Here is a 16,607-nt window from a genome sequence, read left to right as displayed (position 1 = left end):
ACAAGTATGCACCACAAAATGTAATGGAGAATGATGAATACAAATTATACTGGAACAGAACCATTATAACAGATAAAACACCACCACATAACAAACCTGACATCATACTCACCAATAAAAAGGAGAAATTAACACAACTAATTGAAATATCCATACCCAATACAACAAATATACAAAAGAAAACGGGAGAAAAAATTGAAAAATACATCCAACTGGCTGAGGAAGTCAAAGACATGTGGCATCAGGATAAAGTTGACATTATACCAATTATACTATCAATTACAGGAGTCATACCACACAATATCCACCAGTACATCAATGCAATACAGCTACATCCAAACTTATATATATGACTACAGAAATCTGTAATTATTGATACATGTTCAATTACCCGAAAGTTCCTAAATGCAATATAACATATACCATACAGTTAAAAGGAAGTCACGCTTGATCAAGGTCCGCATCACTTTCCATTTTTAACCAGACTTAACGTCTGAGAAAGTAAAGAAATAATAATAATAATCACAGATAAGTGGAACATACAAATATGCAGACTGGAAATGATAATTGTTTACAGTGTCCAACATTGGTGTAGATTAATTCAAGCTGAACAGTTTTATGCAGGACACCTTTGATGTATCAGTTATGAAAGTAACTCAAATCTGCGTAGAAAAACACCTTACCTACAGCACATGCACATAACACAAGATTTTCATGTTCTCTCACACTCTGCCTTCAAACGCATCCCTATCCCCACTTTCATTCCCCACCAGTCTGGATTTCTAGTATGTTCACAGCACTCTCTCCTGTCACTGTACAAAAATTTGTGACTATGTGAATTATTTCTCATATTTGACCTTTTTTTGTCTTCATTGCACCATTGACTTAGTTGTGCACTTACAGATTGTAAAACTGATGTTTATTTAAAATTTATCTAACAGTTTTGTGAATTTTATCAGCATAAAATTAGCGATTAAATCGTTTTGTTTGTCTGGCTTTCTGACTATGAAACTGCTGTGCTTGCAATGGTTAAGTGTTGTTGAAATTGACAACTTTATTATTTTTTGCAAAAATCATTCTTCTTTTACTATTCTCATGGGCATGTTATTTAACGAAATATCCAACAAAGCTGATGACATAACGACATACTCAGTGAAGACAAGAAAAGTTTGAATATAGGAAATAATTTGTATAGTCTCAAATTTTTGTACAGTGGTAGGAGGAAGTGCCACAACATAAATGAAATCATGACTGATGGGGGATGAGTATGGGGTTGGGGGTGTGTTTGAAGATCACTTTTGTACAGTACCTGTTAACTTGTAAACTGTAGTCTTTGGTGAAAATATATTTGAATAAAAAATTAAACTACATTAAATTTCCTACAAAAGGGTTCTTTTAAATTTTTCTCTTGGGCTAATAATTTGCGTGTAGAGAGTGAGAAAATTTAAAATCTCATGCGACATGCGTGTGCTGTAGTAACTTATGTGGTTTTTGTAGGCCAATTTTGATGTACTTTGCTGACTTGATAGACGAGAAGTGTCCCATATAAAATTGTTCATCTTGACTTCCTCTATATTACTGTGGTATGTTGGAAACAGTTATTATTTACATCATGTATACGCAAAATAATACACACAAATAACGCAAAATGATACAATACATTTCATACAGTTTATATATGTATAGGACTGCTGTTATTAGAAATCATACGCGCTTCTTCATAGACCACCTCAGCCAGCAAATCCTTTTATACACAACAATGATTTAGTACAGGTTTTACATCACACAACAGCTGTTTGTTAGATATTTAAATATAAAGAAAATGTTTGCTGCCAAAAGACTGTACTTACAGTTTTCGATCATTAGAGACGTTATTTCAAAAATGTCATTGTTCAGCGTATTACCAAGTAAAAGCATTGTTCAAGTAGGCATTTCTTAAATCTCGCTTTAAATTTATTTTTGTCTTGCAACTTTCTGATATAGACTGTATAGTCTGTTGTAAAAGTTTAAAACCACTGTGACTCACATGCCTTTTGTGTTCGTTCTTTTTGTTTTTGCTGTGTATGTAGTGCTGTAACTATGAAAGTCAGCATTTGTCAGTATTCAAGGTAGGCCCTTATATATAAACTCATCTGCATATAATGAATGTTAGTATTTGTAAGTTTTCTGAATGGGTTTTCAGTGTGCTTGTGGAGGACTATTTATTATTATTCGGATAGCCCTCTTCTGTAACAAATGAATAAAAGAAATTGTTTTAAGTGGCAAGTGGTGAAATCCCAAAATATTATTACATGTATTGTAAGAGACTGAAAATACCCGAAGTTTGCCATCCTGGCAGCTTCTGAGATAAAAACATCTGTCATAATTGTAAGGGGGGGGATGTGAATCTCCAGCATTGGCCTAGATTTTCTCGTGTCTATGGCTAGATGTAGATTTCTCTTTTGACTTATTGTTGCAAACTGCATGTAATTTGTTGTATTTACATTTAACGTCAACTTGTTTGCATTAAACAAAGAGTGGACGTACATCAGGTCTTTATTGGTAATTCTATGCAGCAATTGCTTTGGCAGAAAGAGTGGACATACATGAGTTGTAGTTTTGTGCAGCAATTGCTTTGGCACGATTATCATCATCTGTGGACAGCATATGACTTTGGCTGTAATATCTAGGGAGTGTACATCATTTATACAGGTAAGAAGTAGTGTGGACCAAGAATTCTGCCCTGTGGTAGTCCTATTTCCACTTTTTTTCCTACCTCAAGCTAAAGTGATTTTGTGATTTGAGTAAGGTGGCATCACTTCTACAATCTGTGTTCAGTTTCGTAGGGATGATTCAAACCCCGTTTTGCCAGGCCCTTGAATACCTAGTGCCTTAAATTTTTCTAAATGGATGCCATGCTTGACAATATCATATGCTTTGGAGAGAACTAAATTAACTCCTGATATGCTATTGTTTTTTTTTTCTAGATGTCTCATTATTTGTTCAGTGTAGCACATTACTGCCGTTTCTGTGATTTTACCTGACTGAAAGCAATGCTGACTACTCGATAGTACCTTATGGTCTTTTAGATATTTTTTGATTTGGCATTTCATCAATTGAAACTCAGTTGGTAGAGCACTTGCCTGTGAAAGGCAAAGGTCCCGAGTTCGAGTCTTGGTCTGACACACAGTTTTAATCTGCCAGGACGTTTCATGTCAGTGCACACTCCGCTGCAGAGTGAAAATTTCATTCTGGATTTCATCAATTTTTCCAATATTTTGGAGAGTGCCAGAAGGAATAATATTGGCTGATAGTTTCCTGCCTTACAGATGTCTTCATTTTTAAATAATGGCTCCACTTCCGATATTTTCAACCTTTTGAGAAATGCTCCTTCACTAAATGATAACTTGACAATTTTTTGTGGAGCAGGGACAACTATGAAAGACACCAGTCCTTCACCTACTCTTGCTGACATTTTAAGTTTCAAGCTCTTTACAAGTTTTAACACTGTTGAATCTGCCTCATACTATAAGCAGCTTTTGAACATTTCGACCTTTTGGTTTTGTCTTCCCCATAAATTTCAAACTTAATGAAGCTGTTACATTAATGAAATAATTATTTGTGTAATATGGATTTCTTTTCAATATTAATGTGTGATGCATGTTTGAGAATGATATCCTGTTATTCACATCTTTTCCCTGTTTTGGGCTTCAAAATTGCCAAAACAGTATTTGACTTGTTTTCCAGTTGTCTACTTAAGCTGTCATTTGTTGGAAATTTTGCCTTAGCAATAATTTTTTGATAGATGCTCATGTAATTCTTAACATAGTCTATCAGCTGTGGATTTGTGGATGTTTTCATTTTAAAAATTAGTCTTTTTGACTTCTACAAGAATTTTTAATGCCAGATGTGATCTAGGAGCTTGTATACATGTTACCACAGGATCCAATTTTTGATAGCTTCTTCGGAAAGCATGTCTCAAAAATCCCATGAAATTTAAAGAGCAGGAAATGATATGCATCATCAGTATTTGTGTGGGACAGCACTTCTGCCTAGGATTCATTGCTAAAGATATTTGCAAAGTTTACACAATTTTCTGTAGAAAAATTTATTTCGTACACCCTGTGCTTTTGTTTCTGTCAGTGACAATGAGGGAATTTTGAGGACAAGAGCTCTTTGATCTAATAACCCTAAATCAGAAATTGTTCAGTATAACCCCATAACTAGGTTTGTACGAATAAAGGTATCATGATGAATCACAACAATTAACAAACTGTCTCTTCAGCACTTGCACAGTTTTGTGATAGTTGTAATCGTCGTCACACCTCTGTTGAACCATATTTAGTGTGTTTCGTCTTTCAGCCGCTTGTAGCATTCATTCAGTTTGCTCAGATGTTTTTTGTTTAAACGCAGTGCAAATTACGTACATTCTCATGCTGAGCAAAACGTGTTTCAAGGATTTATTCTCATTGTTAGTGCAATATTTACGTACATATTTTTTGTAATGTTACACAAAAAACAATGTTAGTGATAGTTTGCATGTGTGTGGTTTTCTACATTACTGAGGAAGCACAGTACTGGATAATCTCAAACAGACAACTACAGTTCAAAAGATGCAGAAAAACACACATGCAAACACCACACAAAATGCTTACGTAAATATATGTGCACTCGATATCGAGAAAAAATTCTCAAAATGCACATTGCTGAGCATGAAAAAATATGTAACTGATGCAGTGTTTCATTATTTAAATAATAAATGACAGCTGCAGGCATTCCAAAAACATCGATAATGACATATGAAATTGAGTCAAACGTTTCTGCTTCCCAGTTATCAGTTCCCATTATATCAGTGGTTTTTGTTAGATAATAAACCATTATTAGATAATAAACTAGTCCTTGACTTGAGTATTTTGATGCCTATTATGTGCACATACATGAAATGCGAGGGGTTATACTATACATAACTTTTGCAGCTTAGAAAGTTATTCCCCACATTTTACATTTTCCCGCATTTTACACCATTTTTTGAAGTGCCTTGAAAAGTGTAAAAGTGGGGTTTCACTGTATTTCTATTTGTGTAGCTGCTAAATTTGAAAATATATTATCTTTAAGATTATTTGTGTTATTTGTTATTCTTGTATGGTCAAACTATGTACTTTGTATCATTTTCATGGAATGTTTCACACTGTACTATGAAAAATGTTATAAAGTCATATTTAGTATGAAAATAGTAGAGGTGTTGAGTCATTAACAGGCATATAAATATACATTGTTCTACATTTTAGTGTTGGTAGCTACAGTTTTTTTTCCTCCCAACAGAATCTTCTGCGAACTCAAAATAACAAGACATATTATAACTTGGTGTCAGAAACACTGATGTTTCTGGATTGCATCTGTGGCTCCACAACTGGAGGACTGGGCTTGCTTGGGCTATACATAAATGAGAATAATGTTCATCTCATCAACCAGACCTTAGAGACTTTGACAGAATATTGCCAAGGTCCTTGCCATGACAACCAGAATTGTATTGCTACTCATGAATCAAATGGTCTCGATATCATTACGGCACTCATACTAAATGATATAAATCCTCTCGGAAAAACAAGAATGGATCTTGTCTTGGAGCTGAAAAATAATGCCTCAAAATTACTCTTAGCAATCATGGAAAGTAGAGGAGATAGTGAAAATGCTGATCGGATCCTGTACAACATGAATCCAAAGCAGCTGGTGAGTTGATTCCTTTTATTTTTTTCCACAGCAACGCCATTGTATTAAGTTGTAACATTTATTTGTTTTTGGGTGGTTGAGGACATCGCCAGTAGCATTTCAAATAACCACTAAAGGTAGGGTTTCCATAATCCAAGAACCAAAACCAAGGAAATAGTCCAAGCATTGTCACCATCAGCAAAGGAGTTGTAATTACTGAAGGGAATTAGTCCAGGCATTAATGCTGTCAGCAAAGGAGTTGTCATTAATGAAGAAAATTAAATTAAGTTCATATTAACTAACTTTTTAATTGAAACATTAAACCCAAATTGCTAAAATGTACATAATTGTGTTGCTACAGTTGAGATATATTTTACACCAAGCTTTGTACAAGTCATATTTCTCTGAGCATTGAACAGAAAACATGAACGTGCTCAGATTCTGAATGAGTCTGCAAAAATGAATGCAACTTATATTTTTTATGTTATACTGAATTTGGAGCATTGCATTGACTGAAGTTAAAGCCATCCTGTTCCTTTCTTCTGTAAATTGTGTGCTCACTATAGAAAATACTTTCTCCCCATTAGCATTATGCCCTGGAATGGAGAAATAGTGTAGCACAATCCCAAGTAGTTCTGAAAATTGCTTATCAGAAAAACAATCTTCAAATGATTTTACCCACTTTTTATGAGGTATAATCTCCAAGTTCTGATTCTTGGTGTCTCCCAGAAAACATTCAAGATTTACTACCAGATCAAACAGCAATCTCTCATCCGTTTTACAAGTTTCTTGCGTCCAGTTCAATGAACATTCTGCACTTTACCAATCAGGTACAGTCTTCACAACAGTATCCATTCAAAATGTTTTAAGTTGACATAAAGGCTGGCTCTATTTCATGAGGCAATCTATAAGTATCTGATAAATTGCCTTGACTTCCTCGTGAAATTCTAACAGTTGATATTGTGTCAGATCTGACATAAATTCTTTTACTTTAGAAGTCATGAAGTTAAATGTTTTCTGACCTCTAAAAACATGCACAATGCCCTTAAGCTGCAACCTAAACTCACTCACAGATATATCATATTTCTTAATGCTTGTAATTGCCTTTTGAAATGGACTCATATGAGTATGCAGGACGTGTAAGTAAATTTTTCCAGAAGAATAAGGAAAAAAGATCTGAGGAGACTTGGACACTTAACAAGAAATAGAAAGTATGATTTAAGAGCCTCAAACATGTACATGAACCTTTCACTTGTAGGATGTAAGCTCACCCACCTAGTTTTTACATGCCTGAGTAAATCTTTGTGTGTTATATGCAGTAAACTGAGTGAGGTGGCGCAGTGGTTAGCACACTGGACTCGTATCCAGGAGGATGATGGTTCAAACCAGCGTCCGGCTATCGTGATTTAGGTTTTGCGTAATTTCTCTAAATCACTTCAGGCAAATGTCGGGATGGTTCCTTTGAAAGGACACAGATGATTTCTTTCCCTACCCTTCTCTAATCTGAGCTTGTGCTCCATATCTAATGACCTCGTTGTCGATGGGATGTTAAACACTAATCTCCGTCTTTTCCTCCATGTGCTTTCAATCACAAAAATCCTTTAGTGCAGCTACGTGAACATTATAAATTAAAAGGTAGTTATACACTTTGGTAATAATACTTTGAATCTCTTGTGAAAGTATATCTGTCCCATCTTGGATTGCATTATGTAACACATGAATTGGGCAATTTACCTGTACTGTAGACCAGTTTAGTTTGTGTTCAAGTTTTCTGACTATATTGTTTTTTCCTTTTCTTCCAACACTTCCAAAGTTAGTATTATCGACACCAAAAACTCAACCTTTGTCACTAAGACTGAATTCAGAAATCACTTTGTATACACACTCAGTGTACTGGAGATTTTATTGTCGCACTCATTTAAATATAGTAAATTACACTGAACAAATCCTGTGATACCAAAATATTGTGCCAGAACAGGGAACATTATTACATGGTTGTTATTACTGCCACCTGTACTGATCCCAACATTATTCACTTTTGATGGGCTATGTCATACATTATATTTTATGAAAGGTGATATAATATAATTAACAATTGCTTCAGAGTTACTTTTTTTACTCGAAAACTGAACAGCTACCTTTCAATCATTAAAAATCTTATAAATGATTTTTGTTGTGCATGAAGAAGAATTCTAAGAATAGTGGTGTTTCACAGCATGAAATTCAAGTGTGTGTTCTGCTGTAAGAAACTTATTTGATTCTCTTTGATTACCACTAAAGAAACTGGTCAACTGTTTCAAAGTTGAAGCTGAATGCACAGCTCTTATATGTTTCTTGCTTGTAAAATGGTCATTCAGAGTTCGTTTCCCAACCATCGGTGATTGAAATGTAACAACTGTAATGAAATAATTAAGGATTAGTTGAGACTTAACCTTAGACATGCTAATTAATGTTTTTAGGCCACATTGACAGTTATTATGTTGCATTTAAGTTAGGTACACTACCAGTATCAGGGTGGGTCAAACCATTTCTAGCCTAACAAATAAAGAATGACAGAAATTTCATAATACCAATTTATTTTTCAATATAATACCCATGCACACTAACAAACTTGTGGGCATGCTCGGATAACTTTGGAAAACCATTCAAATAAAAGGTATTTGATTTCAAGTCCAACCAAGCATTGACAGCATCAATCACTGTGTCATCATTGTCAAATCGTCATCCTTTGAGGTCTTTTTTTAGGTTTGGGAAAAGAAAAAAGTTTGATGGAACCAAATCTGGAGAATATAGCAGATGATATAACAATCCAAAGCCACAATCACACACAGTTTCCAGTGTTGCAAGGGCTTTGTGCACTGGTGTGTTGTCCTGATGCAAAAGAACTCCGCATGTCAATTTTTCATGCCCTCTTTTTTTTTTTTCTCAAACAGTGCGGGAGGGTGCAGTAGTATGATGTATTGATAAGTTATGCCCTTCTGCAAGTAATCCACCATAATTACCCCTTCTGCATCCCAGAAGACTGATGCCATCACCTTACTGGCTGATTTTTGCACCCAGAATGCTTTTGGGGTAGGGGATGAAGGGTGTTTCTATTATTGTGACTGTTGTTTTGTCTCAGGATGAAAGTAGTGAATCCATGTTTCGTCCATTGTCACATACCTTGCAAGAAAGCCGTCTTCATCTGCTGCAAATTGGCGGGTATTTCTTCACAACATTGCACACACTCCTGTTTCTGATCTGCATTCAAGTCTGTCAGGACCCACCAAGATGAAACTTTCCGCATTCCTGAAATATCCACAACATCATGAGCATGCCCATGGAAGATTCAAAATGTGGTTTCAATGTGCTGCAACATTGTTCGACAACCCTGTGAAATCGTATCATGAATTTAAGTTATTATTTCATCAGTGGCAACGGTGACAGGCCTTCCGCTCCTTTACGCATCTTCCACAGTCGTTCTCCCATGCTTGAAGTTGGACATGAAGTTTTTCACTGTTGCACAAGACTGAGCACTGTCCTTAAGTGTATTCTGCACATCCTCCGCAATTTCCTTGGGCATCATTCCCATCAAATGAAGATATTCAATCACAGCACGGTTCTTGAGTCTCTCAATGTTCGCCATTTTGCTTACACTGTGGTATACAACACATCCTAGCAGCAAAACTAACAAAGCTGGAGCTGCTAAATTTGACTTGCATACCCAAAAAGGATCATTATAAAAGTAGATGGTGTTGTTTGTGCAAGACATTACCGTAACTATCGTGGACTAGAAACTTTTCGACCACCCCTTGTACAACAGTAGCTTTAGGTTAGTCTTTGATTGATTTCAATTTCTTCAATTATTTAATAGTAATGCAAATAGTTGTCTGAATAGGAATCATAAAAGCATGCAAGAACAGTGAAGTACAAGCAGCCCAGGGCCCAAACAGTTTACCTTAGAGGTTAGCGTCAACACTGAATTTCCATTGTTGTAAAATTGTTTCTATGCTGATTATAATAGAAAACTTTGTAATTAAATGTTGCTTGTTAATTTCAATGGATATGAAAAGAAATTGTGCTTTATAGTATATGCACTGAAGTTACTGCTCACATTCTTTACAAAAATCCTCATTTTCATTTCTTCCATCTTCCATGCTCAGAAACTGATATGTGTATTCTTCTCGGAAGCGAACTTTTTGTTGCGACTGCAATTTGATTTTAAAGTTCCATCTAATGATGTCACGAGTAATGGTAGATTTTGTTCAAATTTTGAATTACTCTCCAAGCAGCTGAATATTAACCTCATACAAACTACAGAACAAGAGTCAGAAACACGAGGAAGGCACCAGAAACATAGGATCTGGAAACTACAAAATTCCCAGAGAATCAGTTATTGGACTGCTTCCGTTGTCACTGTTAGTGCAAGACCGGGTGCATACCTATGGTCATGATCACATATATTAAACACTCACTACTTTCACGGTCTTTTATCTTTTCATTCAGGACATTCATCTTCTAACATAAAAACATGGATTGTCTGCAAAATCCGTTGTGTGTGGCAACTCTAACTAGGGAAAAAATTACCTGTGAGTTTTCTGTGTGGCAGTTCCAGCACTTTTAATTGTCACACACCACGTAATTAATCTAGTGAAAACTGTACATCTGCCTGTCCAAAGAAGTAGCAGGAAATATTGAATCTACTGATACTGACTGTTTCCTTTGACTTATGATGTCATCGAAACAATAGTCATTAAACTGTATATGCATAAAATATGTGTAAATGGCTAGTGGTGGTATGTGGTATCCTCCGTCATGCAATGTACAGTGGATTGCGGAGTACATATCTAGATGTACTTGCCATAAAAAGAATTAAGTTATTGTCATGGCTTCATATTCATTGTGTTTGACAACTCGGATACCAACTGTCATGTTTTTGCCTATCTTGGACCTCAGGCTAAGAAGTAGATCAGGCTGCACCACAACTACTTAGTTTCCAGCTGCCACCTGTGACTGACAAGCAGAGCAACGAGTTATGTATTCAGCTTTCTGTGTGTTTCTTCATAGTTTAATGCTTGAATTCCATGCTGTGTTTGTATTTGAGAGGTGTAACCTTGTGTTTTGGTAACTGTAATGTGTAGATTCGTGCAGTCTATAGTAGAGTTGTGATTTCTTTTGGATGGCCAGCTGCATTCCATTGGTAACAAGTCAGGAAGGTAGAAAGTTACATGTTTTTATAGTTAATTCTCAAGCTAGTAATAGGGTGGATAGGATGTGTGTTTGTTGTGTGGGGGTACAGGAGTAGCTGACCACAATTGGGGAACAGCTGAAGATGTGTTTGGCCACAGTCAGCCGTCTTACGACTGCTGCCTTGGGATGTAGCAGTGGTGGAGAACATGGCACGTCGCACAGGACACTTCAGGCTCCGATTTCAGAAGACCGAGTTCAGTATATCAGCCTTTTCTATTTCATCTCCTGCTTCAGTGCCAGTATGGTCACTGAGAGACTAAATAGGTGATTCTGATCTGCGTACTAACTATACAGAAGACCATAACTATTTGGATTCTAAGCCAGATCATTTGACAGAATTTTACGTTGAAATTCATTGAAAGCTCTTCACACACTGTGTGACCTCAGAAGGGTTGCCTTAAAAGAGTGGGTTAGGGTTGAGCAGCTATGTCTGTACCAGTTTGGCTACAAAATGCCATGGAGGATCCAAGCATATTGAAATACATGGAATGGAGCAACCAATAGCAGATTTGCCTTTCATATATGTGCAAACAGGCTACATTTATTATCAGATGACATGGTAACAAATAATAGAGGTGCAACTGATGATATCATACAATACAGCTTTACCAAAGACAAGGAGGTTATATAAATATCAAATGAAATTAATTATTCACAATTTTGAAGAGCATAAGTGCAAACCATCTAAGATCATTATATACATTGACGAGGGCATTGAGTAATGTCTGCACAAATGTCAAGCATAACATGTGCTGTTGTATACAGGAAGTAGACCTAACCATTGACTGACTACAGTTACAGCGTCAATGCGCCGCTAATGGAACCATGACGTAAACTGATATTGCTAGATGGCAGCACTTCTGATGGTGTGTAAAATTGTAATGTTAATATAAAATGATAAAATCTCAGTCAGCACTAATGTGCTAGAAGCTCAATTATAAAAACAGTATAATAATGCAAGACGTTCCATTTATGATGATATCGTATGGAACCACATTCTGTATGATTTGTTCATAATTTCAGTAGAGGGCGTCATGATTGATACAAAGTTAATGAAAATAATTATTTCGTTTTTACCAGCTCAGTTGTGCTGTAAACTGAACAGTAAAGCACAGTGCAATAGTGCAGATTTCATAAAAGAAAGGTACTGTTACATGTCATCTTTATGTTTGCAATATACGAAATACAGTTCACTGAATAAATTACATGCTTTCATTAAGAATTCCATTAAACAGAGAGAAATTTAAAAGAAAGAACAGTGAGATTGGGACTCTCATAGTTTCTACCTACTCACAAGTAAATCATTGAAAAAATCAAAGGACAATTTACAACAGCATGAAATCTGCTCATTTGATGTTAAGAATCTGTATAATAATGTACCAGCTGATGAAATATTAGAAATTATTTATAACAATGTTAGGAAATTTGGAAAAGTAGATCCCATGATCCAGATCTTTTAGTTATTTTACTTTTAATTAGAAACTGTATCACTAGAAATATGACCTTACAATGGGCTCATGTCTTCCAGGCATCCTGTCAATACTTTTTATGAACTTTTTAGAGAACAAATTATGTGATCATACACTGCAGTATGCAAAAAGATTACAGTGTGTTCCAGATAAGCCACTGACATTTTCATAATTTTTTCACATGATGAAAAAGACTTTCAGGAGCTAGCAAATAATCTTAATTCCTTACACAGAAATATGGAGTTTACTCATGAAATCAAAGTAGAGGATTCAGTTAATATTTTGGACAAACAAATCACCAGAATAGGACATACTGTTAAAGTTGAGATATATTATAAGCCAACGGCTACAAATTTGATTATATTACACGATTCATGCCATCCACTATGTAAAATTTTGCATTTCTTACATCATTGTTTTATCAGCTAGCTAGGCTAGGTTGCTCTAAAGATGTGATTGAAGAGGAAACTGTCTTGATTTTCAGGTCTGGGTAGCTAATGGCTTTACTGATGTGGCAATCAGGAAGATTAGAAGTAATAGTTTAATAGAATGGGAAAGAAAGTAGTGGTTACCAGGAAAGTGGGAAAGTATAGTTTGTTGTCACACCATGGGTCCATGTCAGACAGGATAACAGATGTCTTCCACAAATATAATATAATTGGGTTTCGAATGAATAATAAACTGGGAAAATTGCTGTGACATAGCTTAAACCCCCCTGCGGGCCCGTGGGTTAGAATAAGCCCAAGGCATTCCTGCCTGTCATAAGAGGTGACTAAAAGGAGTCTCACACCTTTCAGCCTTTATGTGATGGTCCCCTGTAGGGTTTGACCTCCATTTTTCAAAATTTTCCCAAAGAGCGAGCCAATTGGAGAAGGGCACCTTACATGGTGTATAGTGTCCATCGTGCATTGAGATATTGAGCCCACTTTCTCATCATGGCATTGCAGTTCCACTCATCCTCCATCTCTCGAGCGAGTACACCTTTTCAGGTGCATTTTCCTCCACCCACTATGCAATGTCATTTTCTGCACCAACGATGACCTCATATCCAGCACAGTATCCAGTCCGTTGTGGTAGGGCCGCCATGTACCCTGTTGATTGTAGCCCCCTAACTACACATGGATTGCTCTGCTGATGCCTGCACCGTTAACTCCCCAAGTATGCCAAGGAGTAAATGCCTGTCACCCTGTTTCATTGGGACTCCTGGCAATGGACATCCTACTAGGTGGCCTTTGCTGCGTCTAGGTGGCACCTGTGGGGAGGGCCCCTAGTCGGAGTGGGTGGCATCAGGACAGATGATGCGTGATGGAGCATACTACATCATCACTTTCTGGTGATCAAATGCCAGCATTCTCTAAGCGTTCCAAGTCTCAGTACAATGCAAGGAAGTATGAACCTAAATCGTTCCCTTCCTTGGCCACACCATGGGAGGAACATCAGGCTAAGGATGGCAGTGAACCTTATTGACCCCAGTACTTCAAATGTACAAGAGGTGATGGGGACTCCTTTGTCTCGATGAAGTGTCAGTTTTTTATAGAGCATTTAGAGGACAAGTTTGGGGAGGTGGAGGGCTTATCCAAAATACGTTCAGGGTCAAACTTGATAATAACAGCACCCTCTGTCGAGTCAGGGGCATTACTTGCTTGTGACAAGCTTGGGCATGTTTCCATTACCATCACACCTTATAAGAGCTTAAATATGGTCCAAGGTATTATATTCGACAGGGACCTCCTTTTGCAGTCTGACAACGAGCTGTGCGCCAACTTTGAGTGACGAAGAGTTCATTTCATCCGGTACTTCCATTGGGGTCCAGGGGATAATCAGGTTGCCACCAGTGCCTTCATCTTGGCCTTCGAGGGTGACATATTACCCAAGAATGTCAAGGTGATAGTCTACCGCTGTGATGTCAATCCATATATCCCTCCCCCAATGCAGTGCTTTAAGTGCTGGAAGTTCTGCCATATGTCTTCCCACCATACTTCCAGCATCACGTGTCGAGATTGTGGACGTCCATCCCATCCCAGTACTCCATGTGCCCCCCTCCCATCTGTGTCAATTGCGGAGAGCATCGTTCCCCTTGCTCACCAGACTGCTGGATTTTACAGCAAGAAAGGAAAATCATGGAATACAAGGCCCTGAACCGACTCACCTACACCGAGACCAAGAGGAAATTTGAGCGTCTACATCCTGTGGCTGTGACCTCCTCTTATGCCGCCGCTACGAGAACAGTTGTAGCCCTGATTGGCGACTCCATGTTGTCTTGTGCACTACGACCAGATAACAGGTATACTTGAAAAAAGAGACAGCATTGGTCGTATATTTTTTACTATTGCAATAGTAAAAAAAAAAAAAAAAAAAAAAAAAAAAAAAAAAAAAAAAAAAAAATACGACCAATGCTGTCTCTTTTTTCAAGTTGTAGCCCTATCAGTTCTACGAGTTCCAGTCGGCTACAGGAGACTACACCTGCCCCCTTGATGGTGGGGGTGGGGGGAGGGAGGGGGGGGGGGGCACTTCCCTCCCTGTTGCTCCCGCACCACCTACCTCGGGAGCACTGTCCTCCCAACCATCAGGGAGACACCAGTCCCCACTTCTCAGCCAGAGAAATGTAAGTATTCTTCAGCTCCTCTCGCTAAGAAGGGACCCCTTTCGGTTACTCCCTTCCTAGATTTCTGTTAGTCGGAAAGATGACACTTGCCAGTGGCTGAAGTGCCCAAAAGCAGCTGGTTGTAGGGCTTCACGATAATCCTCAATCCCAGAGACTGAATCAGTGGAGCCCCACCACCCAGAGAAACCCAAGGATCAGTGAGAAAAATCCAGAAAGAGGACCCCTAAGACCAAAGGAATTGCGGTGGCACATAATAGTGTGTGAAGTGGAGTTTGCATTTATATCCTGAACTCGGTATTTAGTGAATCTGTGTCCCTTCAAACTCCTCTTGAAACTGTAGCTGGCAGGATACAGACGACACAGGAAATAACTGTCCGCAACGTATATCTCCCTCCAGATGGTGTGGTACCCCTGAACTTGTGCATTGTAGCAGGATGTGGACATGTCAGCTCTGAAACTCAATAAGTACAGTGAGTGTTTGCTCTCCAGAAGTTGCCACTGTATACAAAATTCAAATCACTTCAAGAAGAGATATAATAAATTTATGAACACTGCAATAATAATAATAATAATAATAAAGACACTTTCCACCCCCAGCTGTTTCTTGAAAATACTAAATTTCAGTTAGTTCTGCCAACAGTGAAAGAAATATTGATTTGTTCAATATGCAGAGATGCCAAATCATCTTCCAAAGTAGTCACTAATTGCATGCTCATCACCAGAAGTATCTGTTGTGTCCACCAGTATAACTCTAGAACACATCAAACACTATATATACAGGGTGTTACAAAAAGGTATGGCCAAACTTTCAGAAAACATTCCTCACACACAAATACAGAAAAGATGTTATGTGGACATGTGTCCGGAAACGCTTAATTTCCATGTTAGAGCTCGTTTTAATTTCGTCAGTATGTACTGTACTTCCTCGATTCACCGCCAGTTGGCCCATTTGAAGGAAGGTAATGTTGACTTCGGTGCTTGTGTTGACATGCGACTCATTGCTCTACAGTACTAGCATCAAGCACATCAGTACGTAGCATCAACAGGTTAGTGTTCATCACGAACATGGTTTTGCAGTCAGTTCAATGTTTACAAATGCGGAGTTGGCAGATGCCCATTTGATGTATGGATTAGCACGGGGCAATAGCCGTGGCGCGGTACGTTTGTATCGAGACAGATTTCCAGAACGAAGGTGTCCCGACAGGAAGACGTTCGAAGCAATTGATCGGCATCTTAGGGATCACGGAACATTCCACCCTATGATTCACGACAGGGGAAGACCTAGAACGACGAGGACACCTGCAAGGGACGAGGCAATTCTTCGTGCAGTTGACGATAACCCTAATGTCAGCGTCAGAGAAGTTGCTGCTGTACAAGGTAACGCTGACCACGTCACTGTATGGAGAGTGCTACGGGAGAACCAGTTGTTTCCGTACCATGTACAGCGTGTGCAGGCACTATCAGCAGCTGATTGGCCTCCACGGGTACACTTCTGCGAACGGTTCATCCAACAATGTGTCAATCCTCATTTCAGTGCAAATGTTCTCTTTACGGATGAGGCTTCATTCCAACGTGATCAAATTGTAAATTTTCACAACAACATGTGTGGGCTGACG

General features: G+C 37.9%; 1 protein-coding gene across 1 annotated transcript in view; it reads left to right on the top strand.

Annotated features, from left to right (window-relative positions):
* LOC124554726 (inositol 1,4,5-trisphosphate receptor) overlaps window positions 1-16,607 on the top strand; it is a 348,395-nt gene that overhangs the window by 258,154 nt on the left and 73,634 nt on the right. Inside the window, exon 36 of the mRNA XM_047128370.1 lies at window positions 5,302-5,709. Coding sequence (XP_046984326.1) covers window positions 5,302-5,709 — 408 coding nt within the window. The remainder of the gene's footprint in view (window positions 1-5,301; window positions 5,710-16,607) is intronic.

This window comes from Schistocerca americana, chromosome X, assembly GCF_021461395.2.
Source record: "Schistocerca americana isolate TAMUIC-IGC-003095 chromosome X, iqSchAmer2.1, whole genome shotgun sequence".
In the NCBI taxonomy this organism is placed as follows: Eukaryota; Metazoa; Arthropoda; class Insecta; order Orthoptera; family Acrididae; genus Schistocerca; species Schistocerca americana.
The sequence above is the reverse complement of the archived record's forward strand: the minus strand, read 5'-3'. Positions and strand labels throughout refer to the sequence as shown.